This window comes from Peromyscus leucopus, chromosome 10 (assembly GCF_004664715.2).
Source record: "Peromyscus leucopus breed LL Stock chromosome 10, UCI_PerLeu_2.1, whole genome shotgun sequence".
Taxonomy (NCBI): domain Eukaryota; kingdom Metazoa; phylum Chordata; class Mammalia; order Rodentia; family Cricetidae; genus Peromyscus; species Peromyscus leucopus.
In genome coordinates this window covers 17,952,042-17,978,704 of record NC_051071.1, presented here as the reverse complement: position 1 = coordinate 17,978,704, position 26,663 = coordinate 17,952,042, and the positions used below count along the sequence as shown (strand labels likewise).

General features: G+C 42.4%; 1 protein-coding gene across 1 annotated transcript in view; it reads right to left on the bottom strand.

Annotated features, from left to right (window-relative positions):
* The window catches only part of Plek (pleckstrin), a 35,604-nt gene extending 9,304 nt beyond the window's left edge, over positions 1-26,300 (bottom strand). The window contains exons 1-7 of the mRNA XM_028887418.2: positions 26,110-26,300; positions 12,277-12,432; positions 11,764-11,945; positions 9,432-9,523; positions 6,380-6,564; positions 4,680-4,784; positions 36-119 (exon numbers count right to left, since the gene is read on the bottom strand). Of these exons, the coding sequence (XP_028743251.1) occupies positions 36-119; positions 4,680-4,784; positions 6,380-6,564; positions 9,432-9,523; positions 11,764-11,945; positions 12,277-12,432; positions 26,110-26,151 (846 nt within the window). The 5' untranslated portion in view covers positions 26,152-26,300. The remainder of the gene's footprint in view (positions 1-35; positions 120-4,679; positions 4,785-6,379; positions 6,565-9,431; positions 9,524-11,763; positions 11,946-12,276; positions 12,433-26,109) is intronic.
* Positions 26,301-26,663: the final 363 nt, after the last annotated feature.

Here is a 26,663-nt window from a genome sequence, read left to right as displayed (position 1 = left end):
CTGTTGGAGTGGACTTATCTACCGTATGACCTCACCCCAGCAGGGTCATAGTAATGCAGGTAGGCCGGGTCTTCTCTCAGAACGAACTTCCTCACCTTCCAGTTCTTCCTCCTGTGCCCCTGTATTGAGGAACAGGGAAAGGGGAGATGAGTCATTAGCATCACTTGGTCCGAGGTGCCCAAGTAGGAAGTCTGCTGAGATACAGGATAAAAGAATGCCACAGTGAATTACCAGGTCCTGGCCCGTGTCTTTCTCGGGGAGAGAGCACCAAGGCCAATTAATGAAACACGCACTGTTGAATCACATGGATAAATTAAATTACTTCTTCGCTGTCTTCCGACCTCAGGACTGTGTGCAGTGGTACAGCGTGTGTGGCATATTTGGCGGTGCTGGGCATATGACTTGGTTCAAGACTCGGTCCTGTTTTTTGAGGGTTTATGACCATATGGAATTAGACTATGACAAAATCCAAATAAAAGCCTAGATATAAATACTGGATTTCAAAAGAATTAAATGAGAGATATGTCATTGTAGACATGAGCTATCAAACAAAGTATAATAAAGATGCCTGCAGCCGGGCGTTGGTGGCGCACGCCTTTAATCCCAGCACTCGGAGGCAGAGCAGGGGATCTCTGTGCGTTCGAGGCCAGCCTGGCTACCAAGTGAGCTCCAGGAAAGGCGCAAAGCTACACAGAGAAACCCTGTCTCGAAAAACAAAAAAAAAAAAAAAAAAGATGTCTGCTTGCTGTCTGTCTCTGTCAGTCAGCCTGTCTGTCTGTCAGTCTGCCCATGTCTCTCTCTCCATATATATATATATATATATGTGTGTGTGTGTGTGTGTGTGTGTGTGTGTGTGTGTGTGTGTGTCTTTACATGTGTGTGTGCACACACATGTGTATATGTGCATGTATATGTGTGCACATGTGTGTATGCCCATGCAGGTGCATGTGTGTGTGTGTGTGTGTGTGTGTGTGTGTGTGTGTGTGTGTGTGTGGATGTGGATGTGAAGGTCAGCAGTCAACAAGTGCCATTCCTCATTAGCTGTTCAACTTGTTTTCTGATACAGTGGCTCTCATTAGGATCTGGAGCTTGTCAACAAAAGTGGGATAGACTGCCAAAAAAGCCCCAATGATTTGCCTGTCTTTGTCTATCTAGTACAGGGATTACAGGTATGTGCCACACCAAATTTTTTACATAGATTCTGGTGATAGAACACAGGTTCTCATTCCTACATGTATATATGTATGTATGAGCACCACATGTGTGCTTGGTGACTCCAGGTGTCATAAGACATTGGGTATCCTGGAACTGGAGTTAGAGATGTCTGTTAGCCTCCATGTGAGTGCTGGGAGCTGAACCCCAGCTCTCTGCAAGAACAAACAGTGAGGCTTCTTAAGTGGTGAGCCATCTCCCCACCTCAAAATGACTTCTGAGATCCATCAGCTTCTACAAATATGGGTGTTTTCTTTGCCTTAATAACACTGCCCATGAGATCTGAGCATGTAACTTTCCTCACACAATTTCTTCTTTACTGGAAAATGTGAAAGCAATGCTGTCTTGTGGAATTATTAAGTGATCACCAAATTATCCTAAGCTGGTGGGTCAGCCAAGCTTGAACAGCTGCCATATTCTCTCAAAGCCTTCTCCAACATCACAATGTGGTTTATTGAACAGTTTATTATAAGTGTCTGATCACCTTTCTATAAGGATTATTTACTGAAGGATTTCAAGAATGTATGCACGCCTGGGTTTTCTAACAACCACATCTGAATATCTGCTTTATCAGTTATCCATTATAGTTGACTTTGTTCATTTGACGAGTGCTTATTGTTTATGACAAAGCAAAAAAAAAGTGTGTTGAATTCTGTACAAACAAGAAAAGCATATTAATACATTGTCCTTCCCTGCACAGACTCCATATGTGGCCAAGGACTAAACAGCAAAGTATTTTGTTCATTGTTTTTTTGTTGTTGTTGTTTTGTTTTGTTTTGTTTTGTTTTGTTTTGTTTTGTTTTTCGAGACAGGGTTTCTCTGTGTAGCTTTGCAACTTTCCCTGGATCTCGCTCTGTAGACCAGGCTGACCTCGAACTCACAAAGATCTGCTTGCCTCTGCCTCCTGAGTGCTGGGGATTAAAGGTGTGTGCCACCACTGCCCGGCTTGTTCATTGTTATAATAGAAAAATTATACAAAAGGGATTAGACTGAATATAACCCATTCATCCTTGTGTTTGTTCCATTTGTCAACTATGAATATTCTGTTGAGTTTAAAAGTGGGAAACAGGAAGGGGAACACAATACTCCAGTTAGACACAGCTACTTCCCACCTGTGGAATGTGCAACACAGGTATCCTTTCTCATGTTTCGCCTTCTCTACAGGTTAACCTTGGCAAGCTTCCACCATCAATGGTAGGAGAGCTGATACTTTGAAGACTATAAAGATTTTTTAACATTGGCTCCCAAATGATTCTGATATGAACCAGGGTTACTCCAGAGCTAAAAGATTGGGAGCTCGTGTAAGGAAAACTCGGCAACCCAGACTCTACTTGGCTTGGGCTACACACACACACACACACACACACACACACACACACACACACACACACACCTCTTTCCTTACAATGCACTTGGCATCCTGGGATTCTCACCTGCCCGGAGCTTCACAAACACCAAATCTATCTATTCAAACATGTCCTGAAATGTATGTGGAAACAAGAGGCAGGAAACAAAAGCAACTCGAACAAATTTTGGGTTCATGTGGAATAAAGTAAACTTTTAGGGAAAATCCTCTATATTCTTATGTCTATAACTTTGAATTAATTTGATTAAATTTAGATGTGGTATGGCAAAAAAAAATACATGCAATAAAGAAAAACTTACATAACCTGAGACCCAAGTTTGTCACTGAAAATAGAACCACCAGAACTAAACCCCCTAGAAACTAACACATCCCCCTCTGGACTCGATGAAAAGGGCCCATAAACAATAACCAGTGTCCCTGGGCTCTAGTCCACTGAGCTTGCCGCTTCCTTGGAGCATCCCTGCACTGTCTCTTCAGATAAAGCCACTGCCTTTCCATTTGTGTGCACTTTTCAAATTCTTTGAATCAGGTGCAAGGAACTTGAAAACACCCAGTCCAGACACACTCATGCTCACTCATGCACACGCACGCACGCACCAAATGCGGTGACCCCAGCCAGGAGGTAAGATTAATCTCTTAAGAAACTTTGAAAACTAAATGTTTTCAAACTCCTTCCTCTTACCAAGATCATCATTTCCCAATCCTTTTTTTAAAAAAAATTCTGACCCCTGTGGCTGTGGCAGGAGCTGCACTAACCAGTTTGATCAGATAGACCCCATTGCCCAGCCCATGAGAAAATGGGCGTGGCTGATGATGGAGAGCCTCTGGCTGCTGTTTCTACTAGGATAAAGACAACTATGAAGGGGGAAAAGACTTCACAGCCAGTGGCTCCCCACATGGAGTTCAGAACCAACACAACCAGTTCACTGGCATCAGTGGCTGAAGTGGTTATGACATGGCGGACTTTCTCACACATTCCGATGCCATCTCTGCTCTCTGGAGCAGAGCCAAGCTTTGCTGTCACTTGAATTCCCCTTCCTCCCTCCAGTTCTTTTCCTTGTTCTGTGCATGAGTCTGCTTTACAGAATGTCACATTCTTAAAGGAAATAACAAATATAGCAGGTGGTCTTAGACAATGAGTGGTCTGGATGAAAGGGAAGTCAGAAATCTTTGTGGGCACAAATGAAATAAAACAGTCACAGCTGCTATGGTGTATACCCAAAGCCATCCCATATCGGGAGCTGAGATGGGTAAGGAGGCTTCTGTTCCCCTGTGTCTGGTGGTGGGAGAAACAAAGCCACCCCTGCAGTGCAACTTCTTCTTAAGAGACCCTGTGCTCTCTTAACTCTTACCATCACATGCCTTGACACCTAGAACTATGTAGAGCTTCAGTTTACCCCAGCCCTTACCTCCAAGACTGATTATGGATACCTGAAATTGCACATAATCCCACACACTCACCTATACTGTGCCCATGCACTCAAACAGCACCTGACCTTAGCCCGCTATTCCTACAAAGTTGGCCTCAGGCCATAGTTTTCCATCTCACCAGGCTTTAACACAGTCTGGAATGGCACCTCCTTGCTCTTAAAGGTTACCATATAGTGTGGCCTCATCCTGTTTTCTAATCACTTTGGAGGAAATAGCTTTATCTTTTGAATGGCATCTCTTGGCCAACTTATTTCTTCCTATTAAAGAAAGGGCAATATTTTCTTAAAATACTTTTCATCATCAGGACACTGGCAAAAGAAGAATTTCACTATTCCCAAGGGAATTTTCTGCCCTGGCTGCCCCAATCCTAACCCAACATCCTCTACTTAGCATTTTGTCTTATATCTTCATGGTTTCGTTTTCTGGTTGATTGTAGGTCAAGTAAACTAAATTCTATTTAATAATGTCAGCCTTTTTCTTTTTCATTTGTTTCTTTTGTCTTTTTGAGATAAAGTATCACTATTTAGTCTAGCCAGGCCTTGAGCTCACAGCAATCCCTATGGTTAAGCTTTATGAGTGCTGGGATATGCACCACCATCCTCTGCTCACATTGGTAATTTAGAAAAAAAAAAAAAAAGGGGGGCGGAGGAAGCCAGTGGTAGTCACTCACCTGCTTCAGTAAACATCCCTGCTTAATGATAACCCCTCTGAATTCTTCTCTCAGAATCACATCGTCATCACTGGAATTCTCTTCACAGAAGAATCCACTGTCTGGCTGTTGAGAAACACACAGCAGCAGGTTCTTATAGGTCTCAAACATATTGCTACACCTATGTCCACACCCACTCTTGCCAGCCACGCTTCCTCCATGCTGCTGTGTGAACCATGGCAGGAAGCTTCCAGGTGATTCTGGGTTTGCTGTCTTAGCCTCCCCCATTTCCCTGCCCCTGGATCCTGCCCTTTTTGTGTCTCCGTTCAGGTGTGGTCTGGTCAATATCCTTTCATTTTCCATGATTCTCCAGGCCATATCCTAAGTCTATCTCAGTCCTCTTTTACCAGGCACATTTCTCTCTTCAAAGTCCTCCTTCTCATGGGACTTCACGGCCACATGTTTGAAATCATAGTGACAGCACCCTGATGCAACTCTCTCCACCATGACTTGTCACTCAGCTCCATCTCTAGCCTGGAGAGAACCAAGAGTTTGTGCATCACCTCGGCCCCTGAGGTCAGGATAATTAAAGACTTTCTGAGCTGTAAGAGAGTGACAAACCACACAGAGGAGGAGCTGCTGGGGGGAGTTCATTTAGCACCCTTAATTTAAATGGCTATAAAAAGATAGAGCAAGGGTCTGCAGCATGAAAAAGTACTGGCAGTGGAACTCCCCAAAAAGTGAAATGAAACGCTATCTGGGATGTCCACCTCATTTGTATAAGAAGGATGGTTCTTTATGTAGCTTTCCCAACTTCTACATTCTGATCCAAAATAGAAACAAAACTGTCAAAATCCCCCTAGAAAACCACAGTTGCTGAAATTATCATGTGATCACAAGCTAGGCTCATGTTAAGTAACATGCAGTTTAGCAATCTCAGTAGGCATAACACAAGAAGAATGCAAGGTTATGGGAGGAAGTGCACACAGAAGCACGGTGTGTATTTGACTGTACAGGCAGCTCATCACATCTGTGATTTCATAGGCAGCCCTCTGAAAAGGACATCATACCAGGACTTGTGCCTTTGCCTTTCCATTGCTCTGTTCCCTTTGTCTAGGACAACATGTGCCATGCAGAGACACACAATACACTTTCATAGATGAAGTGATTGCTTAGAATAAGAATAAAGGTAGTAGGATTTCAAAAGCGAGTTTAGAGAAAACTATTCGAGTAAACAATCGCTTCCTCGAGACTATTCACTTGGAGAGGACAACATTTGAGGGGGCAGCTGTGAAGTCTAGAAAATGCTGGTGTAATAGAAGCTGTAGAGGCCTGTGTTTTCATAGCCTGTAGTATTTGTCCTTAAAATATTTATGTGTGCGTGCATGTATGCGTTTCAATATGTATGCACATGTGCAGACCATTGAATGGGTATGGAGGTCAAAGGTCAACTTACAGGAAGTGGGTCCTTTTACCATGTAAGTTCTGGGGACTGAACTCAGGTCATCGGGCTTGGCAGCAAGCACCAGTATCTCTGAGCCATCTCAGCAGCTTGTTACTAACTTTTTGTCTCCAGTTGGCTTCTTCTCTAGCCTTCTCACCCCTCAGTCCTCCTTAGGACCAGACATTCTGTTTGCATGTGTGGCTGTAAACTGATATCCACAGAAAATCTACCCTGTGCCTATTTCGGGAAAAACAAGTGGGTAGCTATTCCTACTCACAAAGAAGTAGAAAGCATCGGGGTTGTCCAGGAAAGGGTTTTCAGCTACTCCATCGGCCGCATTCTTAGACAGATCCCCAGCAGGCTGCAGGTACCCTTCACTGAGCAGTGATGCGGCGATCATGAGGCCTTCCTGGCGATTCCGAACCAGCTTGTTAGAAACCAGCCAGTCAATGACACCGTTACCTGAATGAGAGCATCAGTGGAAAGTTAACTCTTTCCCAAGTCACAAGTCACTGACTGACGACCACACACTGGCTCCAGTGCTCACGAGGGTCCATCTTGTCTCAGCTTCTCTGCTACTCCAAGAAGCAGAAGGAAGATTAGTGAGATGGATACTTGGAAACAACAGGAATCATGCAAAAGTTAAAGGACACATGAAAGTTAGTAAGAAATACATAAACAAATCATTCTTATTAATTTACACATTTATTGAGCTTGTACAAAACACTAGCTGGGCAGTGGGCAGGTTCCCTAGTGAAAACATAAGCATTAAAGTTACAGAATTCTGCTCTAAGTCAGTACTGTGGTACAATGGATGATTGGATCAAATCAGAAAAGAATTTATAGAGAAAATAACTGGGCTGAGACCTAAAATAGGAGGTGTTTGCAAGCATTTGAGATAGGAGCTGAGGGTCCAGCACAGGCAAGGATGCAGCAGTGTGGACAAACTTGCAAGCACATCACAGCCCATGAGAGCAGAGCTGGAGCTGGTGAGCAAGTAAGAGGAGTCCAGAGGAGGAGGAAGATGTGGGGCAGTGAGGAAAGTCTGGTGGCACATTAAGAAATCTGTCAAACCCAGGCACAATGGCACCACCTTTCATCCTAGCATTCGGGAGGCAGAGGCAGGCAGATCTCTGTGAATTTGAGACCAGCCTGGTCTACAAAGAGAGTTCCAGAACAGCTAGGGCTGTTGCACAGAGAAACCAAGAAAAAAAAAAAGAAAGAAAGAAAGAAAAAGAAATCTGTCAATGAAGAGATACTGCAAATTTTAATTATCAGATAACATAACAGGATATGTGTCCTAAATTAAAATTTGATTACAATATTTGTGTGTATTGTCATGCATTTTAAAGAGTCTGTCAGGGAACTTGAATAGTCATTTTATTTAACCTTTTACCTCAAGAGAAAATAACACAGGGAATGAAATGAAGAAAACCTATCAGTTGGATTATCAGCAAGCTAAAAATGAAGCTTTGTATTCATAAAGTGTGTTGTTTACAAATCCACCAGTGACAACCAACATAGCAGTCCTGGATCACTAGAGCTGGAACATTGGGTATGGGACATCTGAAAGAGCCATGCCCGCTTCAGAGAATGATCCCTCCATGAGTTTCACACACAGAGATTTTTTTACCCACTTTTCTTCCTCTGTGAAGATAAGCATTTCACCTTTCAGTCCTCACAACTCTACAAAAGAGATAGCAGTTACTTATCCCATTTGAAAACTAAGAAATGTAAGACCCAAGAAGCTTCAATAGCCTTGGGCTACAGTTGCATGTCCAGTTCCTGGACCTTCATTGGTGTGTTCTCACACTTGAGTCTGTGCTTTTTGACTAGGTGTGCTGAAGTCTGAAAGACCTCAATCGGGTTTCTCCGTCATGTGATAGTCAAGATACTCCATTGCATTGAGTGCTTCCTACTTTCTGCCTCTCAGATAACACCACCAGACTCTCATGAAGGCTCCATTCACGGAGAGTTTTGGAATCCATTATGATGGTTCATGGGAAGGACTTGATGGTTAGTGAATGCTCTGGGACTCAGGGATGCATTGAACAGAAAATAAATCTGGGCTAGATCTGGTGGCTGAGTCTCCGTAGGAACCCCTTATTCCTTTGGCCTGGAGCTATCTCATAGTAACCCTAGCCCCACATCCTTAGGGTCCTGCCTTGCTTTTATCATCTCCCTAAGTAGCTTGATGGTGAAGCTTGGTCCTGACTTGACGCTAAAGGCTACTGCCTTCATTCTCTGAGACACACTCCTGGAAGATACTGCCCCATGATGCAAATCACACCCTTTCCTCTTCCCTTTCCTGACTCTGACCTAAGCCATTTTCATGGATTTTCTGTGGACCTAACATCTTCTCAGATGCTTACACTGTTATAATTCCTCCAAGGTGTATCCCTACGGCATATCTTGCAAACATGTTGGGTGTCTGACACACTCCCAAGCTAACATCCCATTTGCTGTTTATACGAACATCAACTCTTCCAGGCGGTCACTTCATTTTTCCAGATGCATATGCTGCACATTTCTACCCGTAACTCATCATCTGAAATCTTCCCCACAAACCACCTCTACTTCGAGGTTGAAATGAGGCACCGCCTCCTAATCACCTCAGCAGCTCTTAGTTCTTTCTCTTTCCTGAACTCATGGCGCTGTTATAGATATAACCTCTTTGATCAGAATAACTATTTGAAAGCTTAGCACTCAAAGTACTTGGTATGTGTCAGGGACTATTCCACTACAAAACACCAAGCCTGGGAGACAGGTGCACTGTGATTTCCCATCATGTAGACAGTAAAGCACAGAGGCAGTTATTTGGCCGGAGGTTTTGTGGCTAGTAAGTTGCAGATGCGGAGTTTGAAAACCAGGCAGCGTGTTTCTAGTGAATGTGCTTTCACCTCTGTACCACACTGCTCAAACAGGTGACACTTACTAACTTACTGGGTACAGTGTCTGACACCTCCAACATTATTATTCAAATTTTCTACAACATGTCTTAATTCTTGTTTACCATAGTGTGGGTTGCAGCATATTAAACCCTTCCTATTCCTAATACTTTTTTAAAACATAATGCCAAATATTGGAGAAAAGGGATGCTTGATTGATATAGCTGTGACTTCTGAAGTCTTATCTTGAACAAAAACAAAGGCTTTTTCTACCCTGGTTTCTGTTTGTACACAGGCAGAATTCTGATCTCTTGTTCACCGGTCTACATTTTGCAATCCTGTGCACCTACTATGTGCCACACCCCACTGCACACAGATAGCTGTGGGAGAACACCCCATTCCCTCCTCGGTTGCCCACTCTGGGAGTGCAAGTCACTTTACCTGTGAAGCAGTGATTAAAAACCTTCTTGTCCTTCTCCAGATTCAGCTCCTTTATTCCCTTTTCAGTGTCTTTCATAGACAGATACAAAGCCCTGCACAGGGAGGGATAAAAGCAGAGGTGGGCAAGAAGCATTTAGAATGGTGATCCACCTTAAAGAGGCCTCCAGGAGCTATGCTTCTCCACCCCTTAGAGTAGCCCTGAGCCTAATCTCTCTGCCAGACCAGCAGGAGTTAAAGGGTGGTATTCTAACTTACACAATTAAAGGCCTGTAAAGCATTTAGCAGATGTACTTAATATCTCCTAAATTCATCAATCTCTTTGTTGATTTAATCTGGCGCCTAAGATGGAGAGTTTCCTTATTATGTGTCAAAGGTCAAGAGTTCCCAGGGCCAGTTTTGCAAGAACAAAGAATGTTAAAGTCCCTGCAATCATGTGGATCTGTCATGTCCTGCAAATGCCCATGCCTTAAAGGCTTGTGCCCAACTTATTATTGTTCAGAAGTGGTTGAAGCTTCAAGAAATGTGGCCAGGAAGGGGTGGCTTTTTTAGTAAAGTGCTTGCCAGGGAAGCATGAGGACCTGAGTTCGGATCCCCAGCACCCACAGGAAAGGCAGGACATAGTTGCTTACAATCCCAGCACTGTGGGGGTGGAGACAAGAGGATCCTGCAGCAGGCTGGCCAGCTAATCTCACCAAGTCAGTGGGCTGCAGGTTCAGTGAGAGACCTTGTCTCAAAAAGTGAGGTGGGGAGAAATGAGAAAGAGATCTGCAGTCAGCTTCCAGTCTCCATATGCACCTATATGCGTGTGTTCATGGACCCACATACGGGTGCACACACGTGTATACACACACACACACACACACACACACACACACACACACACATTCACAAGCAAGTAAGTGAGAGAGTTTTTCACGTCATTGTGGACATGCCCTTGAAGGAGATTTGGGAACACAAGTTCCTTCTTTCATATGCCAACCACAAAGTGAACAGATATGCTATATTATACATGTCTGCTATGATGTGCTGCCCCCAAACACCACTGTGGGACTAAAAGCAATAGGTCAAACTAAGTGCTTGGAGCCACAATAAATCCCCCTTTTCAACTCAATCCTTCTAGATATTTGTTAAAGCAGTGCAAAGATAACACAGTCTCCCATTTCTTACGAAGTTTTCAGGAGGCCATTTGCTACAGATAATTGCCTTCAAAAAAAGTGATTTTTGTTTCTAAGCTGATCTTTTTTTCTGAAAATGATAAGGTAAAATAGTGAGCTCTTACTTTGGGCCTGAAATAATAAACTAAAAATAACCTCATCAGAATAGTTCTGTCTCTGTGCTTCTTTGTAGTTTGAGCATCATTCCCACTCAGTTCTGACATCTCTGGTCAGGAATGTGGTCACATGATGTCTGAAGCCAGCAGCTATGGCTAGACCAGATTTCTTCTCTTGGGGTCTTACCCAAGTGAGAGAGGTTCTAGTTCTCATGAAGTTTAACACAATTCCGTTCCCTACATTAGTTGTGCAGAAAGTATGTCTCTCACGCCCTCTTAGAGACTGCTCTCATCCTCCCCCTATGTCAACTGAACTCTTGTCAGACATATTAAGCAGCCAACATGGTATTCCTTCTAATGAGTCTTTTGCTTAACACAAAAGGCAAATCTGCCAAAAAGAATGACAGTCCTGGAGAAAAACACTTAGGATTGGAGCAGAGGTAAAGAACACTAGAAACACCCATTCCCAGTCCATCAGGGTCTGGGATTCCTGCTGTTCCCTGGCCACCTTCATATTACAAATGTCACCTGCCTTCCTAGTCATCAATAGTCACCACACCAATGGCTTCCATCCAGGGTGAGTGTGCACCCTGCCTGGCCCTGCCTGACTGGGAGTAAAAGCATGAATCTGAACTTGAACCTTGAAGTCTGCTTGGATGCATGGTCCCTGCTTTTTCCTTTCTACCTACAAATCCTGAAATGCTCTTTCAGGACCAACTGTAGATGGCTACTTCATAGATAAAACAATCGCTCTAGTGCCCTCTCACTTTTCTTCATCCTCTCTCTCCTCTTCCTCTTTGCCATTCTCTCCCTCTTTCCCCCTCTCTCTTATCTCTCCTCCATTCTTTCTCTCACATTTTTGTCTTCTCTCTCTCTCCTCGGTTCTTTCTTACCTCTGTCTCTCTTCTCTCCTCTCCAAACACCACAAGCCTTTCTTCTCAGCTAGGAGGCATTGGAGATGCTGTCATCAAAGACACCCAAAGCAAGCTTCGAAGCAGTATTTGTCAGATCAAAGAGGAAAGGAAAATCAAAGGATGGAGGGAGGCAAACTCAGAAAATTACCCCAAGTCAACAGTTTCTGGCAGACGAATGGACCTCCTTGTGGATTTTCTTGCAAACTTCTGGCCTCCTTCAATGCATTTAATGGCTTTCTTGATGTCCCGAACCCAAGCATCTCTCTCCTCCAGGAAGGCTGCCTGGAAGAAGTGGTCCTGCTGTTTGGTTGTAGTGATCTTCAATACAAACTGAAAATCAAAAGTATCCCATTAGAAATGACCCCTTTCAAGCTCCCCCCCCCCCCCCGATGGAACATAGCAGTTGATATGAACTTGTTCCAACAAAGAGAGAGTCCAATGTCTGGGTAAAATATGGATGTTGACAAGAGGGGACACTTGTTCAGAACGCACTGCTAAAATGCAGATAGACTTTAAAGTCAGCATGAGGCACAGCGAGGCCCATAAGCTGAGCCTTGAGGACAGAGAGAGGAGGAAAGAGCTAGGAGAGGTAGAATTTGGAAAGGGCATTCAAGGTCAGCAGGTGACACGATGGTCACTGTGACTGGTGATGTCAGCTCACCATCCTTTTGCCAAAGTCCTGACAGGGACTGGTGAGAGTACTTCCTTTCAGGGGGATCATTCCCTTGGGGCTGTTGTCGCTTTTCTTCTTGTAAAACTCAATTCCATCTTCTAGCAGTACAACCCACATGGGTTTCCAGGTGCTAAACATGCTTCCCTGTAAACGGCAAGACAGAGATGAGAAGCTGGGGTAGACAGGATGACTTGTGACCTGTATTTTACAATGAACAAAACAGATTCATACTTTCTTGGAGTTGACTTTTAAAGTGTTTTGTGACAATCTCTGTTGACTCGACATAAATCCTCCCAAAGTGATGACTTCTTGGGACACCATGATAGGCCTTACCTGTTGCTGTTTGCTTGAGTTGGTCATATTCTCTGAATGCCCTTTTCAAACTCAGCCTCTCTTAGACCCCTCTCCCCTCTCCATCCTTAAGGCTCAGCTTATGGGCCTAGCAGGTAAAGGCTTTCCAAGCTGCACTTTGTGGCCTTGATCTGAATGTCACCTTCCCCTTTTCTCACTGACTGTTCTTGGTATCCTAAAACTTTGCTGTATGCCTCCTTTTAGAGTCAGTGAAGGTTAGCTTTTCTGCTACTATGATAAAACACTGCCCCAGAGCAACCTGGTGATGGACCCACATATCATGGTGTTTTTCAGCTTATAGTTTACAATCCATCATGGAGAAAAGTCAGGGCAGGGGCTCAAGGCAAGAGCCTGGGGGCAGGAATTGAAGCAGAGACCATGGAGGAATGCTGACTATTGGCTTGCTTTCCCTGGAATGTTCTGCTACCTTTCTGCCCATCCACCTTTCCAGACTGAGCCCTTCTATGTGAGTTACCCACAGGCCAGTCTGATAGAGGCAGTTCCTCAGCTGAGATCCCCTTTCCCCAGATATGTCTAGATTGGCGTCAAGTTGACAAAATCTAGCTAGCACCTTCAGTTAAACTGCTATCGTGTGGTTGCCTTTCCTTGCCAGAAATTGGCATTAGGTTCTTTCATTCATTCTTATTATTGAGCACATAGCTCATATTCATTAAAATGATGACAAAGAAGACTATTTTCTAAGTTTCCAAATGCTAGTATCTAATATACTTTACTGAGAAATATGACTAGTTCTTCTTATTGTCTACCTTGTCACCCAGATCCTTTACCTTCTACTGCCCTTAACCTAAAAAACCACATTCTCACCATACTGCTATGAATAGGAACTGTCAGCACACTTTTCTGTTTTATTTTTAAATGTGTGTGTGTGTGTGTGTGTGTGTGTGTGTGAGAGAGAGAGAGAGAGAGAGAGAGAGAGAGAGAGAGAGAGAGAGTATGTGCACATGCAGTGTCACAGTGTATGCATAGTGGTTAGAGGACAACTTGTGGGGATTAGTTGTCTCAAAAATAAAAATAAAAACCTTTTCAACCAAGTATTTATGATCACATTTTTCCCTCTACAAGGTAGGCAGATAAATTCTCAATGATAAGGTTTGTGAGATGGTTCAGCCAATAAAGGCTCTTGCTAACAACCCTGATAACCAGAATTAAACCCATGGAAGGAGGAAACTAACCGACGACCAACTACTGCTTGATTGAGCTTAAGGTACACTCCGTAGGTGTAAAGGCATGTCTGCTACTGTAAGCCTGACCAAGAACCCGTGGTTGGGGAGCTCACAGGTGCTGTGGGATAATGCTTTTGTATGCTGGTTTAATAAAATGCTGATTGGCCAGTAGCCAGGTGGGATGTGTAGGCGGGATAAGCAGACAAGGAGAATTCTGGGAAGAGGAAGGCTGAGTGAGGAGAAGCCAGCCCCGCTGTCCAGAGAGCACTATGTAATGGCACACAGGTAAAGCATGGAACACGTGGCAACATATAGATTAACAGAAATGGGCTGAGTTTAAGTGTAAGAGCTAGTCAGTGATATGCCTGAGCTAATGGCCAAGCAGTTTTAATTTAATATAAGCCTCTGTGTGTTTACTTGGGGGACACGAGTGGGAGAAATTTGTCCTGGTGGAGCCAGGTGGGACCAGGAAAACTTTTAGCTACACGCAGGCTCCAGAGTTTAACCTCCTGCGGTTAGTCCACTGAACAGACAAAGTACCAAATTGCCTCTAAATTTGTCTCTCTCTTCCTGTAGATCAGGGAATGTCTCAGACCTCATCAGAGGACTTTTTTGTGCAGTGGATGGCGGTTAATAAAAAACACAGGCCTGGTTAAAGTGCAGATAGCACATGACAGTGGATGCTCAGCCACAAGTGGAAAATCTATATCACACCCTCTACCCAAGCCTTCGGGGACCACAATAGAAAGGGGGTGGGAAGATGATCAGAGCCTGAGGTCAGGGAGGACCAGAGGCAAGCAGTATCCTCTGATACATTACAGGGACAATGAACTCATGAACTCAACAGCTGTGGTTGCCTGTGTAAGACCCTCAAGAGATCAAGCCAGTCCCCATTCTAGCACACAGTGGGAAGAGTTCACAAGCCCCACCCCTGACTGGGGAGCTATAGACGCTCTGTGACCCCTCCGGAAGGACTAGTCATCTTTCATTAAGGGTGTGGACCCTGATGAGTGAACCACACTCTGGTGGATGGCTCCACATCTGGGAGTAAATGGGTAGCATGAATTGGAGTTAACGGGTAACAACAACAATAAAAAGGACAGGACGCTGTAGAGAACAGGCAAGGATGTGAATACAGGTCTGGGAGGTGTTAAGGGGAGGCGTAGGGTTGGATAGAATGAATACACATTGTATGAAGTTGTCAAAGTTTAATAAAGTTATATTTTTAAATTAACTATGTGTGTGCTAGGCCAAGGAAGTCCTTTCTGGTCTCTATGCTCAGACAGTTGGGAACGGAAGGGGATAAGTTCTTGGCCTGTATCCTTTGATTCACAGTGACACCCTGCTCTAACTACCACAAATAGAATCATCAACCATTTCCCAGCAGATCCTGCTGTGAATCATGACACAAAGGCCCCATATAGGGGTCCAGTTGTTAAAAGGAAAAGTACTTATGCAAAGAGGATAAATGCTATAGGGCTGTCATTTTGCTTGTTTGAACACTTCTAGTCCTAAAATAATTTTTTTTCTGCTAACATGCACTATCTTTTTCCACCCCAGAAGTAAAAGTGACCAGACTAACAGTGATTAGTCTTTTCCAAAAATGAACATGACTTGACAATACATGAAATAATTTTGATTAAATTCTTTCTTGGTTTACAACTTCTATTATTCTAATTTACAATCCATCTGTCCTGCAAACTAATAAGTAAAAGCAGTCCTATTTTTAAATGGACAAGAGAATTAAATGGGTATATCATTCAAGAAGACATCCAAAATCCTACAAAAAAAAATGTTCAACATCATTATTCATTGGGGGACCAGAGATTCTGCCAACCACATTTTACTGTGCATTCAATAAAATGCCTAACATTTAAAAAGGAAGATCCTCACCGGACAAGGAGGTGGGAAAGCTGGAATGCATGCATGGTGCTCTTGGACAAATGCTTGGCTGTTCATGTGAAAGCTAATGCACAGTCATTATGACAAAGAGGAGGCAAGGACTTTGAACAAAAAGAGCTCTATTGCCCTCCAAGCTTAAAAGTGGTATGGTGAATTATGGTGGTGGGACTTAGGGTAGCTTCTCTGTCCTTTATGCAATTGCTACAAGCTACCAGTTTGTCACTCAGACTGCCTACTATAGCACCTACTCTTTTTTTTTTTTTTTTTTCTGCATAGCGGGGGACCGAACCCAGGGCCTTGCGCTTGCTAGGCAAGCATTCTAACGCTGAGCTAAATCCCCAACCCCTATAGCACCTACTCTTGTTGATGCCGATATAGTTCCCTTTCTGTCCTCAATCTTCTGTTCACCCAAAAATAAACCTGAGGGAGAAGTAGCTTGTCCTTGTACACTTTGCCCAGTTAACAAGGAATTGAGACTAGAATCCTGGTCTCTTAACTCCTTGTTACCTCTTTCTCTTCCCCTCAGGTGCTTCTTCTTTTTAGTTCTTGAGTAACTTTGAGTAATTTCAGAATCTGCATCAATTTCTCAGAACAACTTAATGATAGGTAGGTAGGTATATGGATGGATAGATACATACATACAGATACATACATACATACATACATAGAATTCTTCCAAAATGATGTCTGAGACCACCATTGCTCCAGATTTTTTATGTTTTCAGGTTTTGGAATGCATATACTATATTTTGATAATGGAACCCAATCCTAAACATGGAATTCATTTGTGTGCCATATATACCTTATGCATACAGCTATATTGTAATTTCATGTAATATTTTAAGCATTTTGTGCATAAAACAAAGTCTATCGAAATAGGTAGATTTTAGGTTATGAGTCATATTTAGAGTTCCCAGTGAGTAACTGGTCATCCTCATAGCACCTGGTGTAATGTATCTTAGTGCATTACATGACACCAAAAGAAGTTATAAAGGGTGAGACACGTGATCATATTTCAAATGAATTTTTGTATACTTATGAAATACTTATAGAAACTAAAAACAAATTGAAAGTGCATATTTATAATATACCATCATTGAGTTAAAGATAAATGTCCTTAATATGAACTATTAAAACTCATTAGAATTACTAATAGACATATACACACACTCAAGTTTTTAAAATAGAGAATAATATGGACAATTGATTTTCAAAAGAATTACATAGGGCCCAATAAACAGCATGGACTTTAATAGCAACCCAAGAACTACAGAATGAAATTAGGTAAGATAATCTTTTCTACTATGATTTTTTTTAAGATTTGTAAAATATATGGGTGAAGAGTTGGGATATGAAACCAAAGGCGCTCTGAGTCAGAAGTTTGATGTCATTTGTCTACGATACCACCCTTGCCATAAGCTGTAGATGTAGAGATGGTGCAGGCCCTAAGGTGAAGAGGGGTGTCTTCTTTTTAAATGTGCAGAGAATAGTTCTAAACCATATTTTGCTAGGCCAACTTAAGATGTAAATATAATGTCTCTAAGATACTATGTCTGTGGGGACTGCAGGCCCTGAGCTGGTCTGTCTCACACCCAACACTTGCTAGAAATACTACTTAAGCACATTTATTTTTAAGTATCATTTTCTACATCTGAAAAAATGGAGATAATAATACCTACATCCTAGTGGTTATTTGGAGATTAAATAAAGCTACCCATGTGCATTGCTGGACATGATATATGGCATCTAGAAACTACTGCTTAAATACTACCAATTCTGTTGCACCGTTTACAAAAGCCAAGCCAAAGACCCAGCCTAGGTGTCCTTCACCAGCTGAATGAGTAAAGACACATACACAGTTTTACAAAGATGTAATAAAAATGAAATTATGACATCTGCAAGAAAGTGGATACAGCTAGAAATTATTGTGTTACTTGAAGTAAGCTAGACCCAAAAAGCATCTTGTGGTACCTAGATTTAAAGTTATATATGTGTGTGTATATATATGTGTGTGTATGTGTATATGTGTCTGTGTTTCTCTCCGTGTGTGTGTGTGTGTGTGTGTGTGTGTGTGTGTGTGTGTGTATCTTGAAACTAGAAAATAGACTGTGAGAAGGAGGAAGAGATTACACCACAGTTGGGAAATAAAGAGTGTAAGATAAGCAGAAGGGTGACCAGCTGATGACAAAGGGAACCAGCTGGAGGGTGTGAGAGGCCATGGGGGAGGAGATGGCGGAGGAAATGAATAGGAGCAAAGTGTAATGACTCATATGTATGAACGCCACTCATATGTCATTTCTCTGTTTGCTAGACTTAAAAAAAAATCCATTCAAAAATACCTGAGCATGGAATATTCACTAGTCTTGGGCTATGTATAACTAGGTAAATAAGCTTTAAATCACCAAAATAATGAAAATAGAAAGTCAAGAGAGGTTTCCAGGGCTGGAGAGATGGATCAGTGTGGTCAGGAGCACTAGCCGCTCTTCCAGAGAACTTTCTGAACACTGCAAAGTGAATGAATATGTCACTGCTTTGAAAACACATAAAATGATAGCCATGGCAAAATCTGTCTCTGATACTGGGGAAATAACTTCAAAGCTCATGTCCTACTTACAGTGATTAACCATAGAAAAGACAATGGGATCTGAAAACTACATTAAAATGGATTGCAGTTAAGTATTTTAAGAAATATAATTGAGTAGAAAAAATAATGTAACAAAATATTAAAATAACTTTAAGAGAAAGAAAGAAACATGAGCTGTGTCATTCAATCCCAAGTCCTATCATACACTGGGAAAGATGATTAAGTTCTTAAAATATCCTTTTGTAAATGTGTAGAGAGTATTTCCAAATCCTATTTTTCTGGGCAAACTTAATATGTAAATTTACAAGGCTAATTTTAGAATTGTTTCCTATAGCTACATTTATCAGCCAGTCCATAAATGGGTCACAGGAGGGACGAAGTTCTCAGAATGAAAATGAAGTCATGTTGACATGGTGGAACTTGCCTGTAATCCCTGCTGAAGCAGGAAGCTAACAATTTTGAGGGCAGACTGGACTTCATCATGAGCTCCTGTCTCAGTGCCAACAACAAAACTGTGCCAGCCCTTCGAAACTAAAGCTGAGAGGCTACAGAGCTAGTTATTATGTGTGGTCACCTGACACTAATGTCTTCTTACTTTGGTCCTACTTATGTTCCATTTATCATATATGTTTCAGCTACAGGCATATTTCAGGAATTTTCACACCAACTTAATCATATCATCCCCTCAATCACTCAAAACTGAAATACAAAAACAGAGAAGAATCATAACTAACAATGTAGGAAAGAATACTTTATACACAGATTTTTTTCCCTACCCTTGGCTATCAGAAAGTTGCCTTCCAGCAATTAGGATTTCCTCAGGCATCATGTGCTGGCCACGGGGTAGGGAAGTGGGGGAGGGCTGATGCTCCTATGCCAGCTCAAGGAGAAACTTGCCACCCTAGAAGAGAGTTCACACAGTTCTGACAACTTACCAGGCCATCTTCCAGGACCTCCTGGAGCCCAGATAATGATGGACAGTGATGGGCAGGGTCAGCAATACTGCTTAATTGTGTATAATTTCCTATTTATACCAAAACCACATATCACTTCATGTAAAAAGACTAGCCTGTCCCTCTTCCCAGTGTACCACACTGAATGCATCTCTTTGCCCTGCTTTTCACAAGCATAGACTAATTGTGCAAATTCTATGCTTCTCAGGTATCTTGGGGAGAGATGCCTCATTCAGGGACCAGGACAGCTACAAAGTAACTGGGGCCAGTTCACAAGAGAATTCCATGGTGACACTGTCTCTCCTGGAGAGCTGCTGGAGAAACTGAATAGTTTTAGACCAAGAAGAGACAGGCAAAATGGATAAGTATTTTGCTCAAAGGTGTTTAATTTAATGTTGTTGTTGTTGTTGTTGGGAGTGGTTTGTTAGGGTTTGAGTTTTAGCTTTGTTTTTTGAGACAGTGGAGGCTGGCCTCAAACTCACTATGTGGCTGAGTGTGACCTTGAACTTATCATTGTCCTTTCTCCATCTCCACCTCCATTGCTCAAGCTAGCCTTGAACCTGCGGCAATACTCCTGCCTCAGCCTCTTGAGTACTAGGATTATAGGCATGAGATACCACACTCAGCTTCCAGAACTTGGAAGTTCCACTAGGTAGAAGTTTCAGAGAACATTTTTATTTGCATCAATCAAAGGAAAATATTAAACTTGTGAGCTCTCTGACGAGAGAAGTACTGAATATTAATGTATTAATAAAAATATATAAGGCACAAATGAGAAACTCGACTTCATGTTTCACAGCCCTTTTTACCCTGATTTCTACACATTTTTTTCTGTAGCACTGCTGACCCTTTAGACTTCTATTACTAGGTCTGCTGGCAACCCTGATCCTCTCTCTCCCTTAATGTAAAAGTAGTAGTTAACTGCTAGGAACATGTGTTACATGATCATGGAAGGACCGCCTTAGCTGAGCCCTCTTCCCCTTTTTTGGATACCAAAAGTGGGCAAGTATGGAACCCTGCAGTATGGAACCCTGATTCTCTGGTCTCTTTTAAGTCTATTTTTTAAGTCTATTTTATTTTTTAAGCCTATATGTTAAATCTATTTTAAGCACATTTCTTTCATGAGAAAAGTTCAGTCCAGAAATGATAGAACATTTCTTATGTTTTAACATGACCTGGATGTTGAGAATATAGAAAAGAACACAATGGCGTGTCCATTGTCAAATAGCTCAGGATCTAACAGAGGGGAGGGTAACCTTTTGTTCAGCATGTCCATCTGCATTGACAGAAGCCGGGACTGGAGGCTCATTGCTGAGGTAAGCTGACTGTTGTGTTCAGGGCCCTCCCAGACACTTCCCAAAATGAAGACCTCTCTAACTTCCCCTTTCCTTCAAACTTCTCATTTTATATGTCGATGCAGAGCTCAAGCTCAAAGAATTCTATTATGACCAAAACTAAGTAAGAACTGTGCGTCATTATTTGCTACTCCCACATACTTAGGGGTCATTTCGTTTTAAGTGAGGCTATATTAAATCAGTCTTTCACTTCTGTTGCATCATAAATTGTATCATTCACATTCCTGCTTGTACAACTTCTTGGAGACTTGTTTTACATGTCAGACTCTTTGGAAGCAAGGGGACACGCCTATCCAGTGATATATTTTTATATGAATACATTCTATGAGACTGGACTTTCTCCGACAAAGGCACGTTAAATAAGCTGTACAGAAGGGCAGTGCACTTAACAGCCTGATTTCCTGAACTTCAGGTCTGTTCTCACATTTCACCTTTGTCTTTCCCAGACTCTGAGACCTTAAGCAAACTATTCATTTTTTTCTAAGCATCGATACATACTTCTCCTTATAAACACTAAATGATATGATACACTTAAAAGTGATTAGCACACTGTTAGCTTGTAGCAGGGCCTCAGAAATGGCCACAACACAGACAGGTCAGAGCCCAATTTTGTAAGCAATACCATCTGAATGATTCTGGCCTGACAGCATCCCAGGGCCCATCTATCAGAGAAAAGAATTCTTGGGAAAAGAAGGTCAATACAGTTTGAACCGATGAAGACCACATGAAAACTGGTTACGGTGGTGACACATAGCACTGGGTTATGCCGGTCCGTACTACCTGGTTTCACATCGGCTGTGCCAAGGTTTATCTTGAGGGCCTTAAGCAAGACCTTCTGCCTCTCTGTACCTCAACTTCCTCATCTGCAAAGAATGGATAATTGTATCCATTCCCTAAGGTTATCCTCAGAATGGTCTATAAAGCACTAATGTACCAAATGCTAGAACTGTCCCTAACGTTGTGAGCACAATTGTTAACTACCACCAGAAGGGAATGCAAGCTTCAAGGGGTCATTTCATTCTGTTCAGAAGACAACATGGCTGCAGGAAAGCATTCTCGGACAAAATCCTCAGTCTGTTCTGTTCTCTTTATCCCAGACTTGCCCACTTCTGGTTCATTTACTTAGTTACTTATTCTTTAACAATGTCATACATATAATGTACTTTGATCAACACCCCTTCCCCAGTCAGCCTCTCTTATCTCCCTTCTACCCCCAACAAACCCCTCTTCCCAACAAAAGTTCAACACTGGGCTTAACAACATACACCTTCTGCCGTAAGTCTCTGGAAACTCGTCCCTGGCCCCCTGGCCTTGTATTTCTCACCACTCTGATTTCTGTGCTGTCTATCAACAAGTCTTAAGCCACTGTTTGGTCTGTCCTTAAGTACCTTGTGATTGCTGGGCTGTTGTCATGGAAACTAGCTTTTAGCAATGAGAGACATAACATGGAAGAATTTTCTCTTGTTTTAAAGCTATGGTTATAACGATCATCCAATTCATAGGTAATCAAGAATAATCAAACTCGTTATTTCTCAAAAACTAATCTCCTAATCAGAAAGAAAGAGCTGAAGTTACTAAACACAGTGTTATTTGCAATAAACCTGTGACTTTCAGAGCATTATGGGGTCATAGATGGGGCTTTGCTATTAGGCAAGCCTGGGTTTGAACCCCAGGTCATCCTCTTATAGCTGTCTAATAATGAGCAAGTCACCTACTCTCCGTGAGGTTTTGGGGTTGAAGAGAGATCACGTTGGTGTATCCACAGGGCCACAGACGCTCCTGAAAATACTCCCAAGTGACAAACGCGGCAGTGAGGAGTGCTATTTAGGATGAAGGGTTGAAGAGTGTCAGTCACATTCTTCTCTCCCCTGCTTAACCGTCCTCTCTATTTAAGGATCTCAGCCAGGAGGCAAAAGAGGAAACACAAATTGTGAAATGCGGACAGTTATCTCTAACAGAACCTAAAGAGAAACATGGGCTCATGAGATGGCTCAGCAGGAAACGCGCTTGCTGCCAAGCCTGATGACTTGAGTCTAATCTCCAGGAACCACACAGTGGAAGGAGAAAACCGACCTCTCAAGTTGTCCACTGACCTCAGCACACACACTGTGTCACAAGCCTATATACACATGCAGAGAGAGAGAGAGACAGAGAGATAGAGAGAGAGACAGAGAGAGAGAGAGACAGAGACACAGAGAGAGACACAGAGAGACAGAAACAGACACACAGAGAGACAGAGAGAGACAGAGACAGAGAGAGAGACAGAGAGACAGAGAGAGACAGAGACACAGAGAGAGACACACAGAGAGAGGAAGAGAGGGGGCACAAAGAAGAGACATGTTACAATCTATACAATTAGCCATCAACCCTAAGACTTGACAAAATTCCTACACCAGCATTTTCCAATGTTATATTTTTTCCAACCATAATATCCTAACTCAAAAATAATTATTGCGCCGGGTGGTGCGGTGGCGGAGGCGGCGGCGGCGGCGGCGGCGGCGGCGCGGCGGCAGCAGCAGCGGCAGACGCCTTTAATCCCAGCACTCGGAGGCAGAGCCAGGCAGATCTCTGTGAGTTCAAGGCCAGCCTGGTCCACAGAGCAAGATCCAGGACAGGCACCAAAACTACACAGAGAAACCCTGTCTAGAAAACAACAACAACAAAAATTATTGCATAAGGCATAGGAGAAATGCATGTTTAATTTCTACCCTGGACTCTTCAACTGAATAGGACAATGAAGCAAAGAGCAGGAAATCACTTCCATTATTGTTACTTGGCATGCTTGCGTCTAAGTAGCCACACCCATGACTCCTAAAGCTTCCACAGAAGGAGATTCTCATGGTTCTTTCCTCGGGATTGATTTGGAACCATCACACATCTCACAAGTTGACTTGGTATTTGTACTTGCTGATATCCATCTTCCCTTATGTGATACCTACCATATGCTAGGTTTCTAGGTATGTAGGTAGATAGATAGATAGATAGATAGATAGATAGATAGATAATAGACAGATTTTTAACCCACATATTATATAACTGAAAGAAACTTAAAATATAAGGAAGTTAAGAATTTTGATGCTAATTAAGAAACCTAGCATCAAGTTTACATCTACAATTGACAAACTATTTCTGAAACCAGTAGTTCTGTAAAATGCCAAATAGAGAGTTGGGGGTATAGCTCAGTGGTAAAGGACTTTTGCCTAACTGTATGTGAGGCCCTGGATTTGAAGTCGGACACTGAAAGAAAATTCAAACAAAAGTAAAGTATCAAAATAGAAAATCTTAGTGTATTACAAGAAGGCGTGCCCTGAGCAAGGCAATGTGAAAAGATGCATGCTAGGTTGAATATCATGTAAATTGAAGTGTAGTATGAATGTGATTTCCACAGGACTTATGGGAGACATACATTGTGGAAATATTGATGTGAGGTTTCACTATGCTCTCTTCTAGTCTTTCCTAGATTTACACTCATCGGTAACCATCTCAGAGAACTGCTGACTGATTAAAAACTATTAAGTCCAGACGCGTCACAGTCCTGAGTCTTCCACCCCCACTTTCTAGGGAAATGGTCTCGCTTACTGCAGATTGAATCATCTGTATTTTTGTAGTATAGTGACTATAACATATAAACACACAAACTTTATAACAGCAATTTTGTCATTTTGTATTAAAACAAGGCCTGACCTGTGACGTGGCTCAGCAGGTAAAGGTGCCTGCCAGCAAGCAGAAGGGCCTGAGTCAGATTCCCAGAACCCACATGGGGGACAAACAGACTCCCGCAAGTTGTCCTCGGACTTTTGTACACACACCATGGAAGATGTGCACGCACAGAGATACAGAGACACGGAGAAACACACACACAAAATGAGCTACTATTCAGTGTGATCAGGGAGGAGAGCAGTGAACCACAGTTCCTTTCGGTTCTCAGAGAGAGAAGGCATGGGTGCCGGTTACCGAAAACCTACCCCCGGCTGTTTCTTTTACATGTTCTTTTTAGAAAGGATGTTTAAAAATACACTGAAGGCCCATGTATTCTCCAGTACCAACTCATAACTCTGGCCACCACAGATACACTGTGAACCCTAATGAAGATTAGCTTTGCTTCAGGAAAACATAGAGTGCTAAAAAAAAAAAAAAAAAAAAAAAAAAAAAAAAAAAAAAGAACTCACTGCTCACAGTTAGAGAGGGTGTTTCTCCGGACTCTGTCACACCCCCATGCCTTGACATCCTGGTCTCTTCACCATTTCTTTCTAACCCAAAGTAAAAATGGAACCAGATCACAAGGTGTACTGTTTAGTGGCCGTAGACATAGACTGTTTTAAACTAAAAAGAAACCAATGCAACTCTAAAATATAAAGTCACAGCTGGGTATGGTTGTTCATTCCTGTAATTCCTGTAATGCATTTGGGAGACCAAGTCAGGAGGCTTGCTACCAGTTCAAGTTCAGCCTTATGAACACATTAAGAGATGTAGAGTAAAACTCAATCTCAAAATTTGATTAAGCAGCTAATTAATGAATTTAATTGAGTTTAAAAGAAAATAATAGTCACATTGCCTGCTTATTTGGTTAGAAAGCCACTCGTGAATTTAGTCAGAAGCAACATTCTGAGCTGCTGAACCCACTTGGCTTCGTGTAAGTGTGTTTATGCACAGTATATTGCCCACAGGATGCCAGCAACCCCTACGTGTGAATGCGCCATGCAAGGAACATTCACAGCTCAAAACACACACAACAGCAGAAGAAAGAGAAAAGACATTAATAAAATTCAATTTTCCATGACATGAAGTAATTTTTAGTGTTCTCACGTCTCCACTTGTGTTTCTTAAAATGATACATCTACCACTTTTGGTGATCTGTTATACAAATTCACTAAAGTTGTGAGTAAGAAACTGCAGCCCACACCCACCATCACCACCTCCAACCACCCTCACACCCTTGAAATAAAAACATAAGGTCTTTCTTTCATGGAGTAAGTCCAAGAAGGTCCAAGAAATTAGCTATTTTGTTTTGTCAGCTTATTGTTAGATCTCTCGAACTATAACTAACCCCCACCCAGCCCACCCTAAACCTTCCGCCACCCTGAGATGTAAATAAGAACTGAACAGTCCTCCAGGTAACGTCTGTAACAGAAGAATTTGAGGCTTTTTTTTTTTTTTTTTTTTTTTTTTTACCAAAAGGCAAAGTGTTTCAAAATCATGAAAAAGTTCATCTGGATTTTCGCCTTCCACACCTGGCAGTCTGGAATTCTCAGGCTTTGCGAGAGCAAACTGTGCTGAAGCCTGAGCTAGGTTAATTCATTTTTGAAACAAAAAGGGTAGTAGAACATGTGGAGACAGCCCCACGCCAACAACTCTCCATAGTTCTCATTCCAACCTAAGAGATCCAACATGGAACACCCCTGCAAGGGATGGGCAGAATATGAAGCAAGCACTAATCCTTGGCAAGCCCCTCTGTAGGTCCATCCACCCTTGTAAGTGGGTTCCCTGCTTACCTTCTTCACAAGGTAGCCCTCCCTGATCCGCTTTGGTTCCATGCCTAGTGGACAGACACACTGGTCCACTCTTCAGACACATTCACTGAGGAGCTCAGTCTCCTCTGAGAGCCGAGGTGGTTGTGGGCTGCCCTTCTGACAGTGAGGTCTCTTTCGAAATTTCTCTTCTGCTGGTGACTACATGATGACATCCTTTTCCCCTCACTGGGGTGATGAGTCAGAAAAAGGAACTATACAACTGAACAGCCCATTCTTTCCTAATGCTGGAAATTAAGTAGTAAAGCTGATTCAAGTATTTAACAGATGTAAATTTTTATTATCATATGTAAACCTCTTCTCCTAAAGAGGAAAAAAAATGGTAAGAGATGAACAATAAAACTTCCCTGCTTAGAAATTATTCTTGAGATTTTAAAAGTTCTCAATAAAAATCCCAAGAAACTGTCTCCATGCCTACACTTGTGTGTGCACCAGCCCAGCCAGGGGAGTGCTCAGCCCCCTACATTGTCCGCACACTCTAAAGAGGCCCGGGTGTAAAGAAAAATGAAAGCATGAAA